The 12,910-nt window shown below is 43.8% G+C and overlaps 2 protein-coding genes across 2 annotated transcripts; both read left to right on the top strand.

The window, feature by feature from the left end:
* The first annotated feature begins 372 nt into the window (after nt 1-372).
* On the top strand, nt 373-7,277 carry LOC118412482 (fibronectin type III and SPRY domain-containing protein 2-like). Its single transcript, XM_035815368.1, has 4 exons — nt 373-1,510; nt 5,240-5,433; nt 5,786-5,926; nt 6,291-7,277. The coding sequence occupies exons 1-4, from the start codon at nt 1,174-1,176 to the stop codon at nt 6,687-6,689; spliced, it is 1,071 nt and encodes a 356-aa protein (XP_035671261.1). The 5' UTR covers nt 373-1,173; the 3' UTR covers nt 6,690-7,277.
* A 384-nt stretch (nt 7,278-7,661) lies between these two features.
* On the top strand, nt 7,662-12,900 carry LOC118412267 (thioredoxin reductase 2, mitochondrial-like). The gene is made up of 5 exons (XM_035815000.1): nt 7,662-7,823; nt 8,813-9,058; nt 9,652-9,772; nt 10,488-10,629; nt 11,763-12,900. The coding sequence occupies exons 1-5, from the start codon at nt 7,702-7,704 to the stop codon at nt 12,734-12,736; spliced, it is 1,605 nt and encodes a 534-aa protein (XP_035670893.1). The 5' UTR covers nt 7,662-7,701; the 3' UTR covers nt 12,737-12,900.
* Nucleotides 12,901-12,910: the final 10 nt, after the last annotated feature.

Below are 12,910 nucleotides of genomic sequence, written 5' to 3'. Positions count from 1 at the left end.
CTTTCTTCGTCCCGTCGGTCTACCTGTGCCGACAAACATTACTGATTTAATTTTGACAAGATGTTGTGATCTGTCTGAACAACAGGAGTCAATTTACAACAGAAAATAAACAACCTGCCCTCTTGTACAGGCTCTTGTACAGCTCTTCACTCTGCGGTGACAGCACCGTCGCAAAGAAAGCGCTCCTTGCGATCACTAATGGAACTGTCAACTGCTGTCCAAAACTGCATTTGTTTTCCTGCACCAACCCTAAATAAAGCCAACCCAGTGCTACCATTCCTGAGACACGTGTATTCTGATTACTTAGAAGTCAGGTGTAAAGATCTGTGCCACCCGCTAAGGGTAAAGAAACAGTATCCACAGTGACCCCCTCCCCTATTGTTTCCCGCTGTAATGCTAGCCACCAGGGGGCGGGCCTGTTACTAAGGACGGAGGAAAAAAGAGCCGGGCGGCACTGGTGTGTGACTACCACAAACAGGCAGAGTAGTGCAGGTGCCGCACTACTAATAGGTAACGTTCTTTACAACAAGCTTTGGTCAAAGTCCCTGGATACCGGTGTTGCCGGGCAGAGCACCGTGTGGCACTTGAGTGTAAGCCGTGCTTATTACAGAACCGGCGAGGCGAGAGGAAGCCAGGAGACGTGGTTACAGGTGCTGACAGGTGTGCTGGTCTGTGAGGTGTCGTCAGGTGGAAAACGCGTTTACCTCACGAACACGGCTGAAGCTAAACGTGGGGCTGAAGCTAAACGACTGACTTCTTTGATCAGTCGGCTGAAGAATTTCTTCCGTGTCTCAAGGGTTCCCGAGAATCAAGATCGGAGCCACTGTTTGCTAACATTGACGGCGGACCCTCTGCTGGTAACACAAGACTGCTACTTTCTATTGTCCATCACCACACATTTATTCGGCAGCAAGAAGTGATATCTGCAAGATCCAGGACATTTGATCTTTACTGAAAGATCTTAGTGACATTGGAAGATTTCATGTTCGCGTGAACTACAGGCAATGAAGGAAAAAAGGAGGTGCTTTTCTTTTCCTGGCGATGTGCTGTGTCCAAAGAAACTTTCCTTCTTTTCTTTCTTGTAGAAGTTGAGCAAAAGTGGTGTACTTCAAAGATCTTCATAAGTGTCTAACTGTTAGAAAAAGGGTGTTGGTCAGACTTAAGGAAGACGCCATGCCGCCTCGGCCTCGGACAGCCTCGGCGAACCCTCGGGTTCGGCTGTTCCGTCAGATCCTGGACCAGATCGCCGGCATGACGACTGACACAGACTTCGGGATCATGTACCACATGTGCCGCGGGTACCTGTCCTCGCGCGACCTGCAGTCCGCACAGACACCAGAACTACTCTTCCGGATCCTCAAGTCTAAAGGCTTGCTGAGCGAGAAGAACATGAGTCTTCTGGAGGCACTGCTGAAGAAATGCAAACGGGACGACTTACTGACGATATTGTACAAGAAGAAAGAGGAGCTGTCCGAACTGACCATTCGGTTACCGCCAACCAAACTACCAGGTATGTGCTCTTCTATTGATCTTTGATTAATGAATTATCGTGTTAGTATAGCTTAGCAATACAAGGCATACTGTAAGCACAGTTGGTCCTAAATTATAGACAGTGCCTACGTGGACAAAGTGCGTTTAAAACTTACAAGATGACTTAAAGGAATATATTTCACAGAGAATGACAGTTCATAGATTTTTTTGCGATGTACTTTCAAAACTGTGAATATACAAGTTCAGATGATATTTTCTCAGTAAGCTTAACTGGTGTATCAAACTACGTATACGTTTTTTAACATGAAAACACAGCTTCGTGCAGTCTACTTTCTCTCTATGTTTGTTATTTTAACCTTTCTTTTAATAGAAACAATCAGGTATACGGGCAGAAGAGAACTTGATACCATGGGCAGTGTTGAGAGGAATATATATGCCTCACGGGAACTATAAGAGTAGCCCTTGTTTGTATTGGCTGCTACGTAACAAATGGAGACGAAATGATATGATATTGTGGCTGTTAGATGTCAAACATGCCATTAAAACGCGGTCGTTTTAACCAACAGTCCCTGCTTCTGGGCCTTCTTGTGGGCTCTCCCGTGTATGATTCCTGTGTATACGCGCCTTTATCGCCATTAATTACATGTTGCCTTGCAAACAGCACTCCGCAGTATAAACACAGATAACGCTGTGTACATGGCCTTTCTTTGTGCCAAGTATAACGGATTGGTGCTAGCTTTCTACACAAGAAACCAAACGTACGGAAAGTTATATAGCAGGTTGCTACCGTGTAGCGTGTTGAGTGTTTGATGTATATCCAAGCACGGGGTAATGTAAATGATACATGGACCCGTGAGGGAGTGCTGGGTACTTCAGATCCACAGGTTTCTCCCCACCTTTGGTCACCTGTGGAGATTTTATGTACACCTGTCATGTGCAAGGAGGCATGACGTGTAAGTGTTGCTATGGGTTACCTCACGTCGAGGGTAGGTGACGGTAAAGGTGTACATGTTCGCTAGATTTATTGTACAAGGTGTTCTGTCGTGTAATGCTGTGTACTGCTTGTTGCAGTATGGTTAGACATTTATGATGGCTTCAATTTCATCTTGTATATTATTTTTTTCTCTACACAGTCAACAATTCATTGTAAATATATGTTACAATACAAGAATCAAACTACTGTTCAGTAATTGTGCTATGCACGGACGTTTGAAGGTCTTACTATTGTCACAAAGGTAAATTTGAGAAATTTGCTATAGAAAATCTAGACCATTTCCCTTTCGCAAATAATACATATCATTGGCCTATATTTTGGGTATTCAAATTTGATTTGTTAAAACAATGTCCTGGCTGTGATAACTTGTAAATAAAGCGGTTCTGTTGTGAGTTTTCTTACGAAGTTGTGTACCCATATTGACCATTTTTGAAGCTATATGTCTATGAGAATACAATGCTATAGGCTGTCTCAACTTGTCAGCATTGTAGAGCAGTGCTGTTGCTAGTTTTGTTGGCACCAAACACTGCGACCGTATTCATCCTTCTCGCTGCTCCGTGTTATAATATGAGGCCACTTTTTTCATTAGGAGAGAACAACGTGAAAGGTGACTTAAAGGTCAGCGTTTTTCTCTCTTCGCGTTCAGTCAGGGATGAGAATCAAGGACAAAGACATGACTTTCCCTTTGCTTCGTTATCCCCCTGCCTTTTGTACGGTACAATGCAGAACAAAAAAGGGAGATGTGAGGAGGCATGTCGGTGACATAGCACACCTCAAAGCTTTAAAACATCATGACGTAGGAACAGGCAGGAACAGATTGTCAGAACAGAGAGGAAGTACGCGTCAACTGTGTTTTAGTGTGGGGAGAAAGGAAGAGAGAGACTCTGTGCGCAGTGTATGTTTGTGTCCGTGCCTGAGTTTGTACTGCACAGAAAGTATCATAGTCATTCTCTTACATGTCTTACATTACTTTCCACACATAACAATACAGCGCTATGAACGATTGAAGTTACCCCAAATGTTTTATCACTTGATACCTTGGAAATTTTGTTGACTGGGAGTGGGCGCAATCTCAGAGGATTTTTTTCTGCCACTGAAAATGATGAAAAGCAGGTCATTTGGACACGCCTTGTATCTATGTATTGTCAGGACCGCGAAAGATTTGACACCCTGAGCCTATAGAAACACCTTTCGTGACAGATTAGTCAGATTAAAGCCTCCTTAAGAGCACTCACTCCGACCATTCACAGTTCCCGCGGTCTCTTAATGCGGGCTGTGTCTCCTAACCCAGGTTTTGTTCCTCAGACTAAGCATGTTAAATAGCGGGGCACATTCCCCGACCTGCCTGATACATAAGGGTACAATCTGGGCGGCCAGCCGTGACCACCTCTGTCGGTAAGACTCTCACCTGCTTTGGGCGGAAACAATCGTACAGAACGTGCTGTCGGCACGCACCGTCATACCACTCATCTCCAGGGCAATCATTACAACTTATCGATTAGATCTTACAAAGGATGTTGGGCATATATGTGATGAAATATTCAAATATCACAAATAAATGTACTTAAGTCGATAAGTAAACAAAATAACCGCGGGCGTTCGTTATAGACGTATTATAGCTTTAAGCCAATCTCCTTTACAAAACTTATCCCTGTGTTTTGGTAGAATATGGGTGAGCTAGAAGACTTGAATAGTGGAGTAAAGATGCTATGAGCTAAGGTTACAAAGGCGTCCGTTGTAAAGCATGGTCACCCGCATTCACGGTAGGGGTGGGGACCTGGGCTGGATGACGGCGTCTTTTCGTAGTAATATTTGCGTGAAGATTCGCGACACAAACTTTCCATCGTTATTGCCTTAACCCGATTATGTAGCTTCGTCGCCTCTATTGAATGAATGACGACTTTCTTTCACGTTTTGCAACACTAGACTGAGAACAGGTCACAACAAAACATGTTCAAAGTCTTGACAAGGTGCACTAGCCAGCATCAAATAAGTACAAAATAGAAATAAAGGAACAGATATGTTTTGCGATGGAAGTATTTTAGATGTGAATCATTGCAGACTGTTATAGATAGGTAAATGTAGTTCGTAGAAGTCAATGTAAGACTTTCATATCTTTTTGTCTTGAGGACTTCTACGTTGTTTTATTGAAGGTGTTGGTAGGGTATGTGTGTTTGATAACAGCTACATTGGCAGCGCTTCTTCTCCGATGAAGGGAAAGAGGGCGAGAAGTGTACTCTCCAAGCAGAGGTTTGTCTCCGGCTATTTTCTACATGTTTTGGGCGTTTTATCTTGCTTTAAATGTTGTACTGACCGCGAGACATAAAAGGAAACGGTACAAAATAGACAGGCCGATAAAAACACCTAGAAACACGTAAAAACAGCCAGAGCCGAACCTCTGCTTGGAGAGTACGAAAAGTGATATTTGCTTGTTTGTGGTTGTACATGGAGCATTTACGTTTTTCGAGTTAAATCATGTGCTGGAGGGTTTAATTTGTTGGCTGTAAAAAGTTACAGCTTGATAACACGTTACTTGGGTGTTTTGAAAATAATAGTCGGCTGCTAAATTTCTGTATCTTGCAAGATACAGAAATTTAGCAGCCGACTCTTATAGAATACAGCGGAGAGAGGTATAGATAATTATAGATTTGGTACAATGCCCTAACCTTCGAAACAGCGACCGAAATATTGAGAAAACTTGCCATCTGATATTAAGTTACAACATTTTTGAACTTCCGACAATTGTTATTTCAGGGTTTGACTTCCGGTTCAGGCCTGTCACGGCGCACAGCTACTTGAGCCTTTCCAACCGGAACCGCACGGTGGCGTTTGAAGACGGTGAGGACCACTACATCAGGAGCCCGAGCGTGTGCGAACGGTTCAACGGTGCCAGTTACTCCGTCCTGGGAGACACCCCCTTCCCTGCAGTTGGGAAGCACTACTTGGAGGTAACAGGCTAGACTAGGGTAACGTTACATGTAAAAAAATTGAACTAAAGACAAGACTGGGACTGATAAGTTGGTTACCGATCAGCTGCTTCATCTAAAGTTGTCCGCCTGATCTGATTTTCATGGTCAGTTCATCCGTAGACAAAGAAACGTAAACATTTTCGACTTATCATAAGAAAATGCTATCAACAAGAAATGAAAAATAATATTTGTCCTTCCATAAAATAGACTAAGATCGCAATACTTTAGGAAGCCTATAGTCTGGAGTAATATACTGGAGCAAATAAAAAACTGAGTCAAGTTTTGAAGGATTATAAATGAACAGGACTATGACAGAATATTTGTGTGCCAGGTATCGGTGAGGGAAAGCATGTCTTACTCGGTGGGCGTGGCTCTCCGGATGACCCCCCGCGACGAACACCTGGGCTCCAACGAGCTGTCCTGGTGCTTACGTCACACGCACGTGGACGGCTCTTACGTCACACTCCATCAGGTAGGTACCCCAAGTTCAAGAGCTCTTGTTCCTGTGATGTAACTAGTAAATACGTGTCTTTTACTCATGTTTACTTCAATGTACGCATCTTTTAAGAACCTTGACTTTCTGCTCTTGCTAATTCTCCCATAAGAGTTCATAGCACATTCTGTCTTGATTATCATACTTTTACTCTTGTTTCTATTCTCTATAAGTAGAATAACGTAGATATTAGACTCGTTATAATTACATAGTACCACATGTTCGTTTGTTATACATTGTTCGTTACATAGTTGTGCAATAACTTTTGATGTGATTTTATGTAAATTTGGTTGTTTTTTTATTAATACCTTGACCATCTTCCGCCTTTATTTCTATATAATAGGGTCGGGAGCACAAGAGACTGTGGAAAGGCGTGTTCCCTGTTCGCCGTCTCGGCGTGCTGATGGACTCTGACCGGGGACTCCTCATCTTCCAGGACGCGGAGCGGAAGGCTCCCCTGGACACGATGTACGTTCGGTTCGAGCAGGGCTACATGCAGTACTGGTGCGCCTGCTACCCGGAGAGACTATACCCGGCCGTGGAGCTGTTCCACGGCAACATCACCGTGCACACGGGCTACTCCGTACCCAAGCACCTCTGGAACTTTAACGAGGACACGTCGCAGGGCGAGTCGTCCACTTGGTGGCGGTGGTACAGGAACCCGTCTAGTATGCTGAGCGAACCTCCCTACAGTCCCGCCGATATCGGCATGGTGACGCGGTCGTCTGAGGGAAGCCGCTAGCTCTAGGCAAAACAATCCTTTATGGGAGTTTTCGGTAGAAAATGTGGAAAGAGTGACTAGGAAAAATATGACAAACGTACGTTAATGATGGAAGCTCTGAGAAATGTGTATATATTCATATACAGTATGCGTGTACTGAAATGTACATTGTACTTAGAATCATTGACAGTGTTGTTTCCTCTTTGAATGTTTCTCCGACGTTTTTTACACTTCAAAAATGTTTTTCTCCGTGACTTTTGTTGGATATCGTCCAATTAGATATCGATACTTATGTGTATCTCAATGTGTTGCACTGGCTCGGAAAGTGGTAACGGCGCTTAGATTTTGTAATAAATGACGAACATTTAAACGACGGATGGTTTTTTACCGTTTTACAACTGACCAGCCAGTAAGTACTGGGGCATATCGAGGCATTATCAAATTTTATGGAAATGAGGAAAACAAGTGTCGTCTGCCTCTCAGCGCTGCCAACATCTGTAAATGCTAGAATTTCCAATTTCCGCCATCAATGAGCGTTTGTACTTATCATATCGTAGTAGTTGGTATTTACTACATTTTGTTGCATGAAAAATAAATATCCGTGGTATAGAAAATTACATTTGCCTGGAATGTTGTCTGATTTAAATGTTGTCCAAGGAAGTAAAGATACTAGTAACTTCATTTTAAACTTGATAAATGACCATGCAATAGTGCACTCTAGCGATACGATTGAGAACTGCAGTTGTGTATTGGACACCGTCGAAACAAAATGGCAGATGACAGCTATCGTTTCTATCGTTTTGTGTGTTTTGGAGTTATTTCTTCCATTTCATTTTAGTGCCACTTTACAGCCGTAGGAAACGCTACATATATGCACAAGCAAAGCAGTCAGGTCCCCTCATACTACAGAATGTCACAAAATGTCACAGTCTGAGTGACGCGTGCAGACATCTGCTCGGAGATCAATATATGCACCACTCAGTAGTGCCACCTAGCGATATTGCATCAAAGTGCATGCTTGCCGCACCACAAGATGGCGGCCCCCATAGTGGGTTTTCCGCGAAATGCAGCTTGCATTCGCGGCTGTTTGCAGCTCCGTTGGGATACGAAAAGACCATCACTTTATACTCTCGGCTTTTCAAAGTTTGTAAGAAGGTCAGTGCGTGTATAGAGCTTTCTTAGGCTTTAAATGTCCAGTGATATAACTTTAACAATATTGATTACAAAACGTAAAGGGGGAGGGGCCACACTACTAAGGATCAGCGATCACCCACTGGAAATTGAAGCTGGTAGATATAACCGAACTCCTCCTGTATATAGACTATGTATATTTTGCGATAAGAGTCTCATGTATGTAGAAAACGAAGTACACTTTGTCCTTGAGTGTTCACTGTACAAAGATCTGCGAAACGCTGTGGCGTCGCCAAAAATATGCGCACCTAACGAAGGAAGATCTGTTCAAATACCTCATGTCATCATCTAACTACGATATACTGGAAAAACTCTGTAAGTTTGTCTACACATGCTTTAAGAAGAGAGAAGAAGCACGTACTTTATAGTATATGTATAGTTTTCCGTTTACTCCCTTTAATTTGGCTTTGTACCAATCTGACTGCATTTAGCCCCAATATTGTCATTGTCATATAATAGTCATCTGATGTCTGTCATAATAATGATAATAATATTGGGTGTATTTTGCAGCCAGTAGGTACCCAAAGTGAGGGTAATGAGGCTGTTTAACGTGGTCGAGGCACCTCCTCGAGCACGGGACCCCCGTTTTACGTCCCTCCCGGAAGACGATTTCGTGGAAAGCTTCGTGAGGCTACAGCAATCCGGACGTCCTTGGTTGGTCCCCCATCCAAGCACTGTCCGGACCGCGCGTTGCTTAACTTCAGAGATCGAGGGATCGGGTGTACCAACGCGCCACGCGGCCGTAGTCATCGTATTATTAAATTTTAGATTAACGTTATAACGTTATAACGGTATATCTTGGTAAACGAACTTGTCTAGCTTCGGACACTTATGGATACTAGCGCATTTTGCCAAGGAAGGAGGTTTAGAATATTTGAAAAGAATCAAATAAATCCTGAAAAAGAAAGGTTTAACGTTATAATCAATGTTTAAAATCCAACCTCTTGTTGCAGCCTATCCACTTCGTCGACTGTACAACATGACTATGACCTGGTTGTTGTGGGCGGTGGGTCCGGCGGACTGGCCTGTTCTAAAGAAGCCGCCCAGCTGGGTGCACGGGTCCTGGTGCTTGACTATGTGGACCCCTCCCCCCAGGGTAGCCGCTGGGGGCTGGGGGGCTGCTGCGTTAACGTCGGCTGCATCCCCAAGAAACTGATGCACCATGCAGCACTGCTGGGGCATGCTGTACAGGATTCAAAGTAAGGACAGCAGTCTGGTAACTTCTGACATTAGCCTGTAATCTCCAAGCAGATCGTGTGATGGCATAAGATAGTACCAAACTGGCCATGGAGTGTAGTCAGCCAAGATGTGTACATTTGCCATGTAGGTAGCCAAACACACTCCTAGGCCAGCTTCACGCCTTTGTCAGCTTTTAATGCTACATTGTATCTTATTGCTACTGTAGGATCTGCTTTGAGATTAATTAACCTGGTAACCATACCATCGGGAGCTCCCGAGTGTCTTGTCAATTAGAGTAGGGCACTTTTTACTGTGTTTGCTTGTTTCTTTGATTTGTATATTCATTAGACGTTCAGATCACCCAACGGGTCACTTTTCATTGAGGTTATGAGGGATTGTTAGTTTCAATTATTTCACATTTAGAACGGTAGTAATCGGAAAGGTTTGCTGGAAAGATATCTGATAATATGGCCATTAAAGGCTGAAAGGCTACCAGGTTAGGCTAGCTGGCACCAGCTGTATAGCTTCTGACCGTTTGTGAAACATTACCATTAGTCGATGTACTTATACAAAGTTTGCTTCTAAGTTTCTCAACATGAAACACTACTTTCAGGAAGTACGGCTGGAATGCGCATGTGGATCCCACCATTGACTGGACAACCCTGACGACTGTGGTGCAGCAGCACGTCAAGTCTCTCAACTGGGGACACAGGGTGCAGCTCAAGGACAAACAGGTGACACAAGAAATCAAGCATTTTGATAAAGTTTTATGGAAATTTTAACAAATGTAGATTTAGAGATGGTCCCTTTACAGGTTTGACTACAGGAAACAATTTGTTGGAAGCTTGCAAGTTAACAAATTAAATTTATAAAGAAAAAATACATGTAGTTCATGGAGCAAAGCAAGTTATATAACCTCTTTGAGCAAAAAAGATGTCATATAAGAGGAAATGCTTCCGCAATCTTAAACCTTTGCCAAATGATGTTGACCAATGACAACTGTCATATTATAAAAGTGTCTCATTGTCTGTGCAAATAAGGCCCTAATTTGCCTCCCAAGTGACAGAAAAGGTCTTAGGCAAAGAGTGTTATTTTAACATTTCCTCAGCAATCATATAAATGGGCCCGATTTGCATGATTAATGTAGTTTACATTCACCTCTCTTTTTAAGTTACATATGTTGCACGTTTGGAACTTCTAGCATGGAATACAGCCAATAATATTCAGCTCTTTTGTTAATCATTTCTTTTGTTATGCCCAGAGAGCTATCTACAACTCAAATTCCCTGAACCACAGCATGATCAGAACATCAAAACACATCAAAACCAGAAGTTTCTCTGCAGTACCTGCAGTAGAAATCCACTTGAAAGCTCAGCCTACAGGCATATTTGATGAGCTTCTCATTCATAAACAAAGGTACAAACAAACAAACAAACATTGACTTTTCAGGTGGACTATCAGAATGCGAAGGGCTCCCTCCTGGATCCCCACACAGTGAGAGTGGTATCAGCCAATGGGAAGGAGAAGACTGTGACAGCCAGTAACATAGTCCTAGCTGTGGGAGGCAGACCCAAGTACCCTGATATTCCAGGTCAGTGGACAGTTGTACTGTACTATCCTCTAAGGGATGCCACTTTATCAAAATTTAACAATATGATAAACATCAAATCATGCTTATTATGTGGGCAAAGCCACACATTTAGTTTTCCTCAGATATTTGCATATTCCACCCGGAAATCAGAAAAAATGGAAGCTGTAAACATGTACTCCACGTTTCAAGCTATTTGATTGGCTTAAAGTCTCACTTTCTCGGTTTTACATCAGACGTGAACCTATCAACGCACAGAACACAATCGGCATTGAGTTTATAATAGCCAATCAGAACTCAGAAAAAATGGAAGCTGTAAACATATACTCCGCGTTTCCAGCTTTTTGATTGGAATAAAGTCGCGGACTGTCTCGGGTGTACGAAGAGGTGAACCAATCAACGCACAGAACACAATATGGTATTCGGCATGCAGTTTGATAATACCATAGCAGCTGAGGCGATCAAACAGGCGCTCAAGGAAGAAGTTGCCCGCCATGGAATGAACGAGATTGATAAATTTTCACACAAAAACATTATCTTCAGAAAATTGGACCTTGGAATCTTGCAAATTCAACGGTGAACGGACGTGTTCAAGCTACGCAATACATTTAGATACCTGTTAAATCGTGCACCTGTAACGTGATGTAGCACTGGCTCAGTGGTATTATTCACGCGTGGTAAATCAACGCTACGGGATCGAATCCGTGGATAGATAATATTTTTTCATTTTTTTGCTGCATTTTCGCGAAAATGTTGCCTTTCTTGATGCTTCTTTTCTTGCGATTTTTGCTTTCTTTTCCCTTCGCCCACATTCTGCATTTTTTTCAAAAATGTTGCCTTTCTAGTTGTTGTTGTTTTTTTGCCATACATTGTGTCCTGTGCATTAAAGTTCATTCATTCCATTAGCCTGGGTCATGAGGTTTTAAGTGACTGCTTTACATTAAACAATCCTTCAAATTACTTGTTTTTACATCCACTTTGTACATGAACTTACAGTATTATAAGCATGAATCACTGTAATTGTGTATAACCTATAAAGCAATAAGGTAAGATACCCACTTGGAATGTTGTACAAAAGAAGGACTATCCAAGATCTTGTTCAGTAACTTTCCCTCAACTTTGCCTGTATGCAACAGGTGCGATGGAACATGCCATAACCAGTGACGACCTCTTCATGCTGGAGAAGCCTCCAGGAAAGACTCTGGTCATCGGAGCCTCGTACGTGTCCCTGGAGTGTGCCGGCTTCCTCACCGGCCTGGGCTTCGACACTACCGTCATGATTCGCTCCATCCCGCTCCGGGGTTTCGACCGCCAGATGGCAGACTTGGTGACCGACCACATGGAGGGGAGCGGCACTCGGTTTCTACGGCAACATGTTCCCTCGGCGATAGACAAGACAGACAGCGGGCAGTTACAGGTCACGTGGAGGGATGGAAGCGGCCAGGAAGGCCAAGGCACGTTTGACACAGTCATGATGGCTGTCGGTAGGTTTGCGAACACGGGCACACTTGGACTGGATACTGTCGGCGTCGAGTGGTACAGCGAATCGGGAAAGGTGATAGGGAGAGAGGAGAACCCTGAACAAAGCTCCGTCCCTCACATCTTTGCGATAGGCGACATTCTTCACGGGCGTCCGGAACTCACACCCGTCGCTATCAAGGCAGGGAGACTGCTAGCACACCGGCTGTTTGCCGCCACACGCGAACACATGGACTACGACAAAGTCCCTACCACGGTCTTTACTCCATTAGAGTACGGCTCTGTAGGACTCTCTGAGGAGGCAGCTCTTGAAAGATTTGGTCCCGACCAGGTAGAGATCTACCATGCCTTCTACAAGCCTCTGGAATATTACATCCCAGAACGGGACGCTTCGCAGTGTTACATCAAGGCTGTGTGTAAACGGGACGGGGACCAGGAGATAGTTGGGCTCCATTTCCTCGGTCCAAACGCGGGGGAGGTCACGCAAGGATTTGCGGTGGCCCTACGTTCTGGCCTGACGTACCAACAGCTGGCGAGTAGTGTGGGAATCCACCCTACCTGTGCAGAGGAGGTGGTGAAGATGGGCATCACCAAACGCTCTGGGCTGGACCCCACTGTCACAGGCTGCTGAGGCTAAAGTTGTAGTTCCACACAGCAATCAGTAAAACAAGTCGGGGTCTTGACTATCATCTTCAAGCTGTGGTACAAAGCATGACTATTCATTAATTGCCAAAAGAATCAGCTTAATGTAATATAAGGCTTCAGAGTACGATGAGAGTATCTTGTTTCTGACTCATATATCGAT

This window comes from Branchiostoma floridae, chromosome 3 (assembly GCF_000003815.2).
Source record: "Branchiostoma floridae strain S238N-H82 chromosome 3, Bfl_VNyyK, whole genome shotgun sequence".
Taxonomy (NCBI): domain Eukaryota; kingdom Metazoa; phylum Chordata; class Leptocardii; order Amphioxiformes; family Branchiostomatidae; genus Branchiostoma; species Branchiostoma floridae.
Note: the sequence above shows the minus strand (reverse complement) of the source record. Positions and strands in the feature narration are given on the sequence as shown.

What these genes read in the sequence shown, in the direction of transcription:
- LOC118412482 (XM_035815368.1), top strand. Translation starts at nt 1,174, where the DNA reads ATGCCGCCTCGGCCTCGGACAGCCTCGGCGAACCCTCGGGTTCGGCTG. An exon ending in TTGGGAAGCACTACTTGGAG is followed by an intron (nt 5,434 to 5,785) that starts GTAACAGGCTAG and finishes TTTGTGTGCCAG; the next exon opens with GTATCGGTGAGGGAAAGCAT. An exon ending in CTTACGTCACACTCCATCAG is followed by an intron (nt 5,927 to 6,290) that starts GTAGGTACCCCA and finishes TCTATATAATAG; the next exon opens with GGTCGGGAGCACAAGAGACT.
- LOC118412267 (XM_035815000.1), top strand. Translation starts at nt 7,702, where the DNA reads ATGGCGGCCCCCATAGTGGGTTTTCCGCGAAATGCAGCTTGCATTCGC. An exon ending in TTTTCAAAGTTTGTAAGAAG is followed by an intron (nt 7,824 to 8,812) that starts GTCAGTGCGTGT and finishes CTCTTGTTGCAG; the next exon opens with CCTATCCACTTCGTCGACTG. An exon ending in TGCAGCTCAAGGACAAACAG is followed by an intron (nt 9,773 to 10,487) that starts GTGACACAAGAA and finishes TTGACTTTTCAG; the next exon opens with GTGGACTATCAGAATGCGAA.